The following is a 13,839-nucleotide window of genomic DNA, read 5'->3' on the forward strand; positions in this document are numbered from 1 at the left end:
GACTAGTTCCTCGTTTAAAAGCGCAGGTGTTTCACACAAGTTTCGTGCGCTAACGCATAGGAGCGCCTCGCGGAGCTAGCGCAACATCAACGCGACCTTTTTGAGTGGCTAAAAGTGACACGTTCGGTGTCACAAAATGCGTTATACGATAAGAATATTAACACCGAAGTATTATAACACAGAAGTGTAACTAAAGACTGAAAGTCCATTTTCTTAACAAGTATTTTCTTTACCTTTCTGTCGCACAGGCATGGTGGCACGCACGCCGAGTCCTCCTCCCCTGGCTCACACCGATCCGACTCTGTTATCACAGATGTGAGCGTCTGTCCCGCGACAGCCTGCTCACCCAAACTGGGACACCAAACTGTCACCACAACAGGCACCACTGACCTGTCCGGTAGTTAAGAGAAAATATAATTCAATGGAGTGTTGAAAAAAGTGTCAGAAAACTGACACAGACACTGTCAACAAACGCTGACAATCACCGCGTGGACTTAGAACCCGGAGTAATAATGATAGCGTGATTGTTTTTCCCCTCCCTCTGTTCCTCTTTCACTTCAAGGCTCCCTGTGTCACCATTTGGTTAAACTAATACCGATTTCTTCACCCAGATGACTTGACTCAAAACGCCGTCCGACCGGTTGAACGGTCCTGCGAGACGAACACACACACACACACACACACACGCACGCACACACACACACACACACACACACACACACACACACACACACACACACACACACACTCAACTGAACACCACAGATGAAGCAGGTTGGAGGGGCTCTTCATAAGGAGCTTGTGTCTTGCAGGTATTGTCATGTTAAACAGCCATATTGTATGCAGTGGATAAAAGCCCGGTCTATTCCGGGGTGCCTATCCACATCTAATCCACTCAATGCTGAGGACAGACTTGGGTTTACAGATACTGATCTAACTACATTAAATCTATGAAAGCTTTCCTCTCCTGTTCCCAGCTTAGTCTTTGGCTCTTGTCACTCAGTTATGTCTGTTTATGGAGCTTACATGGGTGCATACAAAGAAAAACACAAGGGGGTCCAATTGAAATGTCACTGGTGCAATCCCAGCAAAAGTCCAGGCACTTCATCCCTGTGTGGTTTTAGGCATATTGTCATGGTAAACTGAGTGTGCTGAGTAGATGAAAACCATCCCCTGTACCAGACGTGTCTCACTAAACTGTAGTGATCCACATCCCTACCAGGCAAGTCTTCTTTAGTAGTGGAAAGAAATAAAGTATTTCTTTAGAATCTAATGACTATATATGAGTATATATAGAGCGCCATAATGCCCATTCAGCTTTAGCATGCAGTCTGTCGTCCCTCCTTTTCTACCTTCTACCAGCTGTAGCCTGGTTTCCTGGTTGTCTCTGAGCAAGAGTTGCAAAAAGTTTTGCTATTCCAGTCACAGCGACACGGGAGATGCTCAATCAGTATCAGCATCTGCTGCCCCATTCAGTGAAAAAAACAAAACTCTGTGTGATATAAATCAAAATTTATCAGTATTTTTGACCTATTGTCTTTGCCCTTTGCATGAATTAAGTTTCTTAAAAGCCAGGTGTTTCGCTATCAGTGATCAAGTGGGGATCCTAAAGCTACACAAGCCAGAAAAATGCTGTTTTTCTACCCATGCATTTACTGCTTCAGCATTGTGTTTGGGATCATTGTCATGGCAAATAATGAATATATTGCTATATATTGACACTTACTAACCGCCACCCTTGAGAGGAAATTTATATAGAGTAGTGTTTTTGAATGTAACTGTAAATTTCCATAATTAATTAAAACGTCTCCTGACAGGTTAGTGGGACTGTGAAACATTTCCTTTTAAAAAACATAACACTCAAGATGTTTTACACATAGACAGTATGTCACCACAATATCACCCACTAGTTTTGGGGTCTGTATTTTATTTCCTGCTTCCATGTTGGCTTTTTGGACCCAGAATATACTTTATATGGATCAATGGGTGGATTGCTAATTTATTGCCTGCTACACCAATTAGCTCAGTTGACAATGTCCAATCATAAACTATGAGATGGTGAAAAATAGATACACATGTTGGCTAATTTTTGCTAAGCAACAGACTAACTAAGTACTATTAATATTGCTCAGGAAACCTGAAGCCCAAACTCCTGATCTGTACCACTGACACATCTGTTAGGACATCACAAAAAGCTGTGCCTAGCACAAGAGCTAACAGCAAGCTAAGCAAGCTGTACTGGGAAACACTGAAGTAATAAGTAAGCATAATAATAAATATGAATCCATAATGCTTCAGTTGTTACTTAAAGCTGAAGAGATTTTGCCAACTCATTAGTCATAACTAGCAAAAACCTACACCAAGGGCAATTTTTGCCAGGTCTGCTGCACTTTTCACATTCTTCATTTTGTATTTACTTGTGACTTGAACAAAATTCTGTTGCAGATATACATTTTGGTCACTGTGAAGTATAATTGTTGTATGTGCAATGATATTTGTGCAAAGTTTTATTGACATTGGCACACCCATTAAGAAACAGATAGTGTAAATACAAACATGCACATGCACTTATCATTATAGCTGGGATATAAATAAATAAACAAATAAATGTGGTTATTTAAGTGGTTCTTGCAAGCTTTCTGTTTTAAAGAATGTAGCTGACATTTGTATCTCTGTCACTGTGTCAGTTATTAAGAGGAAGTGGCAATAAACTGTCCACTTTTACCTTAAGCAGCACACTTATGCGACTGGAAGCATTTAATCTCTTACATAGGTCATCAACATAGTAGACGGACATATATGGTATGGTTTCATCACCTAATTTTAGTATTTCTTTCAGAGTCATTTTCAAATTACTTCCTGTTTGCTAAATTTAGCTAACCTATATTTTTAAAAGTTACATATAGATATATGAGATGAAGAGCTCTACTTCCAGAATATGTTAAACTATGAAAAGCAATCTATGCTTGGTTTAATAGACAGGAAACTGTTATTGATCATTTCATCCAACTAGCCAAAGAGTAGCTTTTCCTAAATGATGTGGTGTCCTTTTGTTCCACTGCCTTGTTTATCTTTGTTTTACTGTGATGTGGTGTGTTTAATGGGTGAGCATAAATCACCTTTAGAGGCAATCGTAAGACTAAAAAGATGAAATCATTCAGAGGGTGACATTAGAAAAGCAGAATTCATGCATGCTGGAGACACACTGCGCCTGTGTCTTCATGTGGACAGTAGAGCAGTGGTAGGGACACTTCCATCAGCATAAGCATGCAGCAGCTGAATGCAGGTCATGGACCCAGGCTCTGGTATTGTTATTGATTAGGTCAGAAGAGCTTATTGACCCTTTTGGTGGGTGCACATAAACTCTCGCTCTGTATCTCTTACAAATTCTCGCCAGCAGTCACTCTGATTCCAGTATAATATGAGTCAGAGTGGGGAGTAAATGCATGCATGATTGTGTAAGTGGGTTGGTCATGTGGCAAACAGAAGTATCTTTTTGTCCAATGCAGTGTGTAAAAGACAGAGTAAAGAGGGAAGGGAACAAAAGGGCGTCATTCTGCTTTTTGCCAGAATGTACGTTAGTGTGTGGGCGCCTGTGTGTGTGTGTGCGGTGTTACTCTCTATTGTTTATTGTCGGCTGATACCACAGTAAGCAGACTTGTTCTACAGTGGGCTCTGATGCCAAGAGAACTGTGGGGAATGGTACAAACCAGCCACCGGATAGAGTTTAGGAAAAAAGGCATCTAACTTCCAGTTTGGTTGCAGAGACAAAAACTCAGATGTGTTAAAAATACACATCACACACATCATCAACAGGTACTTAAATTCCTCTTGACAAATATCTGTTAGTGTTGTTTGTTTACAGTTACATGTGCAGTCATTTGTATTGAATGTTAATGATGCACATAGTTGATTGAGCAATGCAGCTGACTTTATGCAGGTAAGTCAAAATATTTTATGAGCTGCTCACATGTTTAGCGTGCAATGTGTTAAACTGAAAAGTAACTACTAATGTATCTGTGATGCATTCAAAAATACTGGACGTCATTGAGGAAATTACATATTTTCTTTATTACCTTTTCGGATAAATTTTTATTATATTATTATATATAAAAGAAAATATATAGAAAATAAACCCATTTGCCTTATTTTAAATGGCAAATTACAAAACAACCCACGTACTTCACCATACTGTGTAATGCAGACAAAATGACTGCTGAGTAACTGAACACACAGGGCAATGGACTCCATCCATTCATTTCAGGATCACTGTGAGGGCTGGATCATATCCAACAGCCATAGGGCAAGAGGCGAGGTGCATCCTGGACAGTCTTATCAGTCTGTCAGAGTACAAGGAGAACTCCTCAAAACTGGGATTTTCGTTGGCCTACAAATGAACTCACTGATTCATTCTCATTAAATTTCCTTTCACTAATTCCTATTACATACATCAAAGGCTTCTGGTTAAGTTCATAAAACGTTTTGGTTTCAACTAAGATTTCCATATAGAGCTGTTAAGTCTAATTGTTGAATGTTGTCATTGGGTTTCTTAAATTTGTAAGTCTGAGTTCAATCTATAGGATCAAGACATCCCTTTGTCTTTGACCACCTCTCCAGCCACTCTGTGCAGGGGGAGGTTTTATTGCAGATACATCCTAACTAAAAGATCTGTTTCTTGTGATGTTGCTTCCTGCTTTTATGATCCTTTTGGTGAGCAGGAAGTCATGCATACACACACACACACACACACACACACGTTCTTGCACATGCATACAGGTGCTTACACAGACACACACATAGTGCCTTGTCTTAGAACCATTGGAGGTTTAGGGAGGGAGCTGCTTGTGCTGTGATGTGTATTGTAACAGTTTGTCAATAAATAGCTGCGAGGGAAGCTGCTCTTTGAAGGATTTTGAGCATGAGACAGGTTAGGAGCGTGAGCTCCAAGAGCTGGTTCTTGACCAAAACTTCCCTCGTTAGCGAGTGAAAAACCGGTTGAAGATGTTCTGTTATGTCTTGTGTTCTTCATGAGGAATAAGTCTCTAAACTAGCGGGGCTTGTGGAAGCACAGACCCAACAAGAACCAATTACTACTTTCTGGATTTGAATTATCATGTTAAATCGTTTGCCTTAATTGCACAGTAACCTGTGTGCATGAACTAGTAAGATTTTCATACTTACCGCGATGCGCCAAGCTTTTTCTTCAACGTGGGTTTTGAGCCCCAGAAGAAACACACCTGTCAGAACTCGGCTGACCCTCTGCGATCTACAGCTCAGATAAGTGTCAAGAACAGATGAGATGGATGGATCAAGAGGGATGAAGAGGAGTCAGGCTGTTAGCCTAATGGACAGAGAGACAAAGGAGCATCTGCAGAGATGATGAGAGGCCCTGCTGAGTTTAATCCACAGAGGTAACTGTAATCTCCCACAGACCTGCTGAGGCGATCCTCATCACTGTCTTTTCCTTCACATAATTTATCCATCGGTTCCTTTTCTTTTCCCATTTCCTACATCACTTTTTTCCCATATTCACCTTTCACCATCTTCTCTGTTCTGTTCAGCTTCCTTCACTGCAGCATTACTTTCATTCCTTATTCTGGCCCCTGCATTTCCCGCATCTGCATTTGAACTCGTTTTTTTCCTCACTCCTTTCTCCTGCCTCCCCTTTTCCTTACGCGTAAATATGGAAAGAAGAGCGTTGTTTTATTCCTCCACCCTCCTAAAAACAGCTCAGTGCACCAGGAGAAGCCCATATTACCAATAGTGACATTTTTATTATTTGTACAATAGAGACTTTAGTACATTATTCAAAACACTTCTTATATACTGAAAAAATGGTACGTCCCAAAGCCCAAAATGGCTCCAGTATAATCGCTGCACAGCATTTTTTCAATTTTATACATATATTATTTTTTGTAAAAACTGTATCTTAAATAGTATGTACAGATAGCGTCTGCAAAATGCATTCTAAACACATGATACATATTATATATACTTCGGCAATTACATTTCTCCGCATTAATACTCAAACTTAAAACTGGAAGGATTTCAACTTGCATGTGCAAATAAATAAAGAAATAAATAGTTTCTGTTAAATCGTCACTAAAATTTGTCCAACTTATAAACTCGACAGCGTTTCTCTCTTCGGAGGTCAAAGTACTTTTTGTCACACAACAGAAGAAGCAGCATTCAAGTTGGGTAGGTGTAGGTACTGCAGAAAGCATGAGTACATTCACAATCAATATGAGTCATTTTTAAATTGGATTTCATTCACAGCTATGTACAGTGACACCGCCCTCATTTGTTCAGCTCTTTTAGCAGTTTAAACACATAGAAAATGACTGAATTTTTTTTAAATAGTCATATACATATATATAATATATATTTGTATAACACAAATTCACAATTACAGTAGAAATACATTTTATACAGTTTTGGATAGTACATGTGTAGGTCTCCAAGTCATACTGTGCGTACTTCCATCCATAACTTTGTTATAAGTGTCATTATAAAATATCACAATTTTTGAGCAAAGCTAAGGTATATCAATATATTTAGAAAGAATTACCTGAAACATGTAGTAAAAAATAATTATATTATCAAACCTTTTACTCTGTTCTCATCACAATATCTTTGATATTTCAAACTCTGAATAGGGTCGGGGTAGGTACCTGTGGTTAAATCTCCGAACCACATGATTAAACTGTGCCATTTTGTGTCTCCTATTGATAAAGTGATGGAAATCGTACTTGGAGAGTTGGCACAAAAAGGGTACCTGTCGAGTGAAATCAAAAGGACAGTGAAGGATGGTTCGCTCCGGATGAAACATCAGATGTTATGCAGAACAGAACAAAACTCACTGCCATGAAATGCCTTCAAGACCCATGGTGCATTTACATAAAGACAAAAAGAATGAGACTCTGTATTTTAGTCAGTACATCTTCTCAAGCGTGACTATAAAAGTCAGACTACAGAGCAAAGGCTTTCAATCTCTGTTTTGGTGTTTTGTTTTTTTCCTCTTTTTGCTTTTTTACATAGAGTCTATTGCTACGGTGGCCCTGAGAGGTCAAATGCACTGCAATTTTAGGAAACTTTGGCAAATGGAATAAGGCTGCAAAAGCTAAAAATCAGACAAAAAACAAAAAAACCCTCACAAAACACAACGGAAGTGTTTTGGGGACACAATAGCATGACGGAACAGCTGCCGACGTGAGAAGCTAACAGCTAATAGCAAACATATATTTATGTTATTCTGCGATTTAAACACACAGTACCTTGCATTTGTTTTCCCCTCACAAGAATCCTCCACTTCGTTTAAGCGTGTGTCGGTGCAACCCTTCGCAAGTTTTGGTTCTGTCACATTATTATCTCCCCTAATGCACTTCCATTGTGTTTTCCAAGGTTTTTTTTTTTGTGACCATTTGTAGCATTTTTCTGTTAGCAGATGTTTTCTTAAATTGCAGTACTGTTGACCCATCAGGTCCACCGTAACTTTCATTTTCCCTGCTCTTTTAAATAGTTTGAGCATTTACCAGCAAATTCAGCAAGCCTTCCGTGTATGCCGAGTATCAATCAGCACCTCCTCGACAATTCAAGTGTAACTGAAAGCACATGTGACACAAATCAGATCAGTTTCCCCGATTGTCAAAAAAAGAGACGATATCTGATTTATCCTCCTAAAATGAAACCTTGCAGATGCTTGTAGGGGCATTAGTGTCTCACACTGCTTTCCACAGGAAGGCCGAAGGTCAGGAGACTTCAGCAGAGGAGATGCTGAAGCCGGGTCAACGACTATAGAACAGCTTACCGGCTCACTGAAGCAACGTTTTTGATTTTAGTGTGTGCAGATCAGTTCTGGGCCACAAAGAGGTAAAGCTCTGATATTGTTGTAAATACAGCCGAGGAGGCTGCATATGGCACAGATCAACAAGCAGCACTTAGTGCTTTAATACGTCTAGAGTCTTCTAGAAAGTAGAGACGGCTAGAAGCCAACAGAAAATGGCTATCTGTCAGTGTCCAGTGATGTAAAAGCATGCTGTGACTTTATAAACACCTCAAAAGGGATGTGACATCACTGCACAACATAAGACAGGACTTTAAAAAGATGGCACCGTTAATATTAATGGACCAGTTTTATAATGGAAATGATATTCTAAAATGAGGGATGCATTATGCAACATTGCAGAGAATAGATATGTGTAATTTTATGTGTGTATTTGCCTGTTAGTTTATGTGCATGGCAGTGTGTGTAAACATTAGCATGACTTGCTCAATAGATGGCACTGCAGGACAAGTAAGGCTCTGCTGAAAAGCTCAATGGGCCGAGCCTCAGAAATATTGCTTTAGCTCCTTTCAGCACAGCTGTGCAAGCAACAGCTTTTTTTAAGAGAAAAGAAAAAAGTAGCAGTGATGAACTATGAAAAGTGTTTTCTATACAGATAAAACGGTGATATACTCTTTAGAAAACCATTTGAAGAAACGACCCCTGTATTTCCACAGGAGGGAATTGAGAATATAGTTTATCAACAATAATCATATGAATCATAAACTTTTAAGAGCTGTCTGCTCAGGCCCCAAGGAGAGTTCTAACAAGCTGAATCTCTATGTATGTACACAAGGCAGAGTCTTAAGTTTCAATTTCTGTACAGTGGAGGCAATAACCTGCAGAACAGAACAAAAAATATATCGGAGGAGTATGAAAATCAAAGACGGTGATAGAAAAAGGACTGAGAAGTGGGGAAAAAAGACGGAAGATGCGAAAGAAATAATAAAGCTGTGAAGAACAAGGAAAGTGAACCATGTGCTACACCAAACAAAATACTTTAAATTCACAATGGACGGCAGTGGAGAAAAGAAAGAAAAATATCCCAAAATCTAACTAACCGACAAAAACTACTCAGACTGACCGCTCAGATGGCAGCTTAAATCACAAACCAACCACAAAATCCAAACTGCAGCAGCCCTGTAGGAACTTTAAAGTGTATAGTCCTCTTGCGGTCCGTCCAGCCGTCGATCAGATCAGATCGCTGACCGCCGGTAGACAGAAGAGCCGATATGTTTCCTATGGTACATTTGGCACTGGTATTTGCCTTTGGTCCAGCAATAGGCAAATAAATGTCTGACTGTTCCCTTAAAAATGTTTTAAAAAAACAACAAAAAAAAGGGGGGAAAAAATGTGGCTCAATTTTCAGTTCCATAAACCTCCAGAGGAGGGCAGGTGGGATGGCGTGGGATGGCGATGAGCAGAGTAGAGAAGCGTTGCTGTATTTGTTTTGTTTGTTTTTAAAAACTATTTTAGCGCGTGCTGCTGTCTCTCAGAACCACCAAGTCCACCGTCCGCGGGAAACTCTTCAGCAGAGAGACGGCTGTCTCGTGCTCCATGTGTAAAAAACTATGTCCATTAGCCTGCAAGGCAAACACGCAGCACAGTCAACAGCATGTGTGTGGGTGCACGTGTGTATAGAGGTATATGTGCTGCGGCTCGTTTAAGTTTCCCATACACATGTCTATGTGTGAGTGTTTTGTGGAAGGATGGAGGGTCACTGCCATCATTATCTCAGTAACACATCACTGTTGGGAAAAAGAGAGAGAAGAGGAGGAGCTACACAGTCATGCTGTAGAGAGAGAGAGAGAGAGAGAAGGGGTAAAGACAAAAAAGGGCTTTCACATGAATTCATCCAGCTACACTGTAAGTCTGTGGAAAGAAGATGAAGGGGGAGGAGAGAGGGAAACATGAAAGGAATGGCACATGGGGGGTGAAGGAGGCTGAGCTATTACTGTAAAGCACTGACGTCTTATTTTGACCTCAATCCATCTCAATAAAATGCGTGTAGCGTAGCGCGAGAGTGAGATTTCTACTGTTGCTGTTTACTGTTTATTGATTCAATTGGACTGCGTTACATGGGAGGCGGATGTTCAATTATTATTTGGCTGATGGGGAAAACATTGCTGCGAGGCACATCAATCCAAATAACTTGTACTTGCGTACTTACATCGTTTTACTCATATTTACTTCAAATGAAACCATGTTAGATTGTGTTCATGGGTAAAAATACATTTAAAAAAATAACCTAGCTGCAGTGTTCAGCTGCTTTCAAATCTAAGGCCTCGGCTGAAGCTATTTTATATTAAGAACAGCTTTCTAATAATGTGAAGACGTAACCCATGGATTCCTACTGATCGTTGAAATTGTTTATTCAAGTGGTCGCTAATTAGAAATCATCACAAGCCACTTATATTGTACCTGATATTCAGGCTTTTTTCTGACATCCTGCTCGGTCTGGAGTGGACGGCTGGAGTTCAGTAAATAACTGTAGTCAAACAGTGAGTTTTCACTGCTTCGCTGGGCGTTATGTAAGGATTAGTGAAACATTAAAATTATACGGGAGGAAACTATAAGGATGGTCATTCTCTGGGCCGTCTGGGTTGCAGACCACATAATGTAAAGCAGAATTCATCCAGCGAACATGCAGAAAGCTGACCTTTACAATGTGTAGTAGAGCACAAATATTATTTATCATCAGATCGTGACCCATCCGCGTGTTAATGAAGTCGCTGTTTGTCACATTCGCATTACTTCTTTTTCTGTGTGAGGCTGTAGATACTTAATTGAATTCAATTTTATTTATATAGCAACAAACCACAACAACGGTCGCCTCAAGGTGCTTTATACTGCAAGGTTGCACTGAGACATTAATCTAACACACTTCAGATCTGTTTGAGCTCCAGTAGCTGTATTTTGACAGCCCTTTCAATTTGGTTGGTAATGGATGTAAAACCACAGATCAGTAAAAAAAAGAAACAATAGTTCATTGCAGGCAAAGTGCTGGAAGAGCAGACACCCGAGACACTTTAATTGTATATCAACCTCTGTGTAGAAATGGGACTAACAAAAGAAACAGTGTTCACTGGAAAAACTAACTTCACAGCCTTTAAAAAGTGTGCATACCCCTCACACTGGGATTCTCCCTACACATTACGTTTGGCTCATTTCAATTCTGCTTTGTTTCATTAAAACACCAGTTTCAGTGAGGACCAGAAATATTAAACATTCACGGTGAGGACTCAGTGAAGAGCTGCAGGATAAAGTCAAAGCTTTAAACCGTGCGCCTACGCAAATTACACACTTGTTCTGATAACCTCTCCCCTTCCCATTAAACAAATTAACACCTATAACAGCAACTATCACAGCCACACAGGGTCCAAAATTGACATGCTTCCTTTTGGTGTTAAATTCAGTGCAATTTGCAGAAAACTAAGCTGTACATCTTAGTAGATCACATTTGTGTGATTCAATACCCTCCTCCCAACATTCTGTGCTCTGATGGCATTTCACAAGTGAACAAAACTAACACTGCACCTTTGTAGGAAATACCAACCAATGGCTATTTAAAGCAAAAAGAGGGTTTTTTTTTTCATTTGTAAAAATCTCCTGTGCCATTTTATTTATTTCCCACGCTTGAAAAACTACAATGGCGAACCTGTATATCTGCAATTACACTACCTTTATCCTGGGTAGGGCTGGGCTATATCATACCGTTCACGGTAATACTGGTGTAATTTTGGGCAACGATAGGAAAATGAAATATCGCGATAGAATATGGGTAAAACGCGCATGCGCAGTGCCTACGTTTACATACACACATGGCGGCGACGCAGAATGAGAAGAGCGAAAGTGGATCGTTGAATGAAATGGATGAACCAGAACTGGTTTGTAAAAATGCTGCAACTTCAGTGGTGTGGAACTGGTTTAGCTTTCGTCTGTCAGATACACAACAAAGCACTATTTTTGGTAGAGCATGCTAGCGGGCCGTCGTTATTACCGTGTTGTTTGGAAAATACGGCACACTTAAAATCAATCCTTTGATTTTTCTGAAAATCTACAGTGCCCCTTATAATCCTGTGTGCCTTATGCATGAATTCTGGTTGTGTTTACTGACCTCGAAACGATTATATGTCGTACACGGCGCTTGAAAATCTGTCAAATGTTTTAGTACAACTTTGCTAAGCTACGAACCCGCACGGCTTGCTCGGAGCATTACGGCTATATTAGGCAGGCGCCTCGCGGAGTGATGCGTACTGTTCTTCAACATAATATTACCGTATTGTGTGTGTATAACCTCTTTTTAAGTTTTGTGGATATTATACATGAGGATATGTCGGCCAGTTTCCACTGGAAATGCCTTTTGGTTAAACTGTCAGCAAGGAATTTGCACTGTTACATTTTTATATAACTTTAATGCACATAAAAAACAGCTGCTTGTTTAATGAAAATACATTGATGGGGTTTTTTGCACTAATAAAGTTGTGGACTTGTAAACCATTTGGTCTATATCGTCAGTTATGTTGTTATCGCAAATTTTCAAATGTATATCGTGATAAATATTTTTGGTCATATCACCCTGCTCTAATCCTGAGTATAAGATGTCCAGCTCAACTGTTCTACATTTTATGGGATTTAAATGCTCTTTGTAATTTGCTTTAGGATGATCTCCAGTGACAGGTTCAGGTGCCTGTCAGTTTTGTTTATCCGAGTAGATTACGAAGGGTGAAGTCAGTTCAGCTGTTTTTATGAGATTACATGTGCTCCATTTGTAACTTTTACTGCAATTTCAGCTTTTCCCATTGTCATTACAGCGATGAATAACAAATGACACATTGCTAAAAGCTACTTAAATCTGACTGTGATCTTTGGCTCGAAGGCGCACGGGTGTATGTGGGGGGTGGTGCTTGATATTTTGAGGTGGCACGCACGCACACACACACATACAGGTAGAATATTTATCAGGAAAGCCTTACACACAATCTACAGTTAACATAAAGATTCAGTAGGATGACTACACCCTTGCTTTTCACCTCACAGTTTAATAAGAAAAAAGGGTGGGGCTGGGAATGGAAGGGACAAGATGTGGATGTTTGTGATGTCTATGTGATGGCGAGTAAGCGGGTGTTACCTGCAGTATCTTGTCTCCGGGCTGCAGGGCGGAGGCGGCAGGCCCGTCATGCTGTACCCTAGTAACAAAGATACCCTATAAGTCAAAATGATACACCGTTAGGACAACACAGGGACACGATGGTTTAGAATCTTTGCCTTCTCACTCTCAACTCAATATCCAACCCTCCCAATAAATAAATAAATAAATCACTTTTAAATATATGGCCAGTTCATCAAAGCATTCTCTTTGTTCACAATTTGGAGAGGCATGCAAATACTGCATACATATTTTGACACTGAAACTGTTATGTTGTAAGGCGCTTGCGTTTCCTTCAGATTAGCGGCTCTCTTAAAATTTACAAACACTGGGTGATAAAGCCCTCCCGAAGAGACAAAAAAGATTTAGCAGCTCTTTTTAACAATATAGACTTGGCATATATATAAATATATACAGTAAATATTTAAAGATTATGGGAAGAAGAGTAGACGTGGGATGGGTTTCTCACTATGGGAAGGAAGTAGGTCGCGGGCAGGGCAGAAGAAAAATTCATCCCCCAAATTTTCCCTCAATAACCCAAGGCAGAGATTGTAAAAACACCAACATCTTTTCACCGAGAGCTGAAAGATGTTTTTGGACACAGAAAGTGTAGGACAATGCACCTGTATCGACTCAACACGGTTCAACAGGTTGTGTTGAACACACGGATATATTTGCCATAGAGAGGTGACAAATAGGACGTGTAGTAGTGAGAGTGCAGCAGCACCAACATACTACAGTCTGTGAGAGAGAATGCAAGAACAAACACATATATTGCATGTTAAACAATTCCACAGGAGAAGGGTTAGCTCAGTGACTCCACGTGAAAACAGTGACATTTAGTATACAGTGAGCCTCATGCATGCAT

At 40.0% G+C, this 13,839-nt stretch overlaps 2 protein-coding genes across 9 annotated transcripts in view; both read right to left on the reverse strand.

Moving 5' to 3' along the window:
* LOC102798479 (discs large homolog 1-like protein) overlaps positions 1-488 on the reverse strand; it is a 122,530-nt gene extending 122,042 nt beyond the window's left edge. Inside the window, exon 1 of one of the 2 annotated variants that reach the window (XM_087830930.1) lies at positions 234-488. In XM_087830930.1, the coding sequence (XP_087687056.1) occupies positions 234-252 (19 nt within the window). In that variant the 5' untranslated portion in view covers positions 253-488. The remainder of the gene's footprint in view (positions 1-233) is intronic. The other variant, XM_087830927.1, reaches the window with a different exon arrangement.
* Positions 489-5,754: 5,266 nt separating this feature from the next.
* Positions 5,755-13,839, reverse strand: part of lrrc7 (leucine rich repeat containing 7) — an 89,841-nt gene continuing 81,756 nt past the window's right edge. For 4 of the 7 annotated variants that reach the window (XM_087830368.1, XM_087830371.1, XM_087830366.1 and 1 more), the window contains 2 exons: positions 12,954-13,028; positions 5,755-9,405 (listed from right to left, as the gene is read on the reverse strand). In XM_087830368.1, the coding sequence (XP_087686494.1) occupies positions 9,295-9,405; positions 12,954-13,028 (186 nt within the window). In that variant the 3' untranslated portion in view covers positions 5,755-9,294. Of the gene's footprint in view, positions 9,615-12,953; positions 13,029-13,839 lie in introns of all 7 variants that reach the window. The other 3 variants (XM_087830369.1, XM_087830367.1, XM_087830370.1) reach the window with 3 other exon arrangements.

Source organism: Neolamprologus brichardi, chromosome 17 (assembly GCF_056152115.1).
Source record: "Neolamprologus brichardi isolate AB-2024 chromosome 17, ASM5615211v1, whole genome shotgun sequence".
NCBI lineage: Eukaryota > Metazoa > Chordata > Actinopteri > Cichliformes > Cichlidae > Neolamprologus > Neolamprologus brichardi.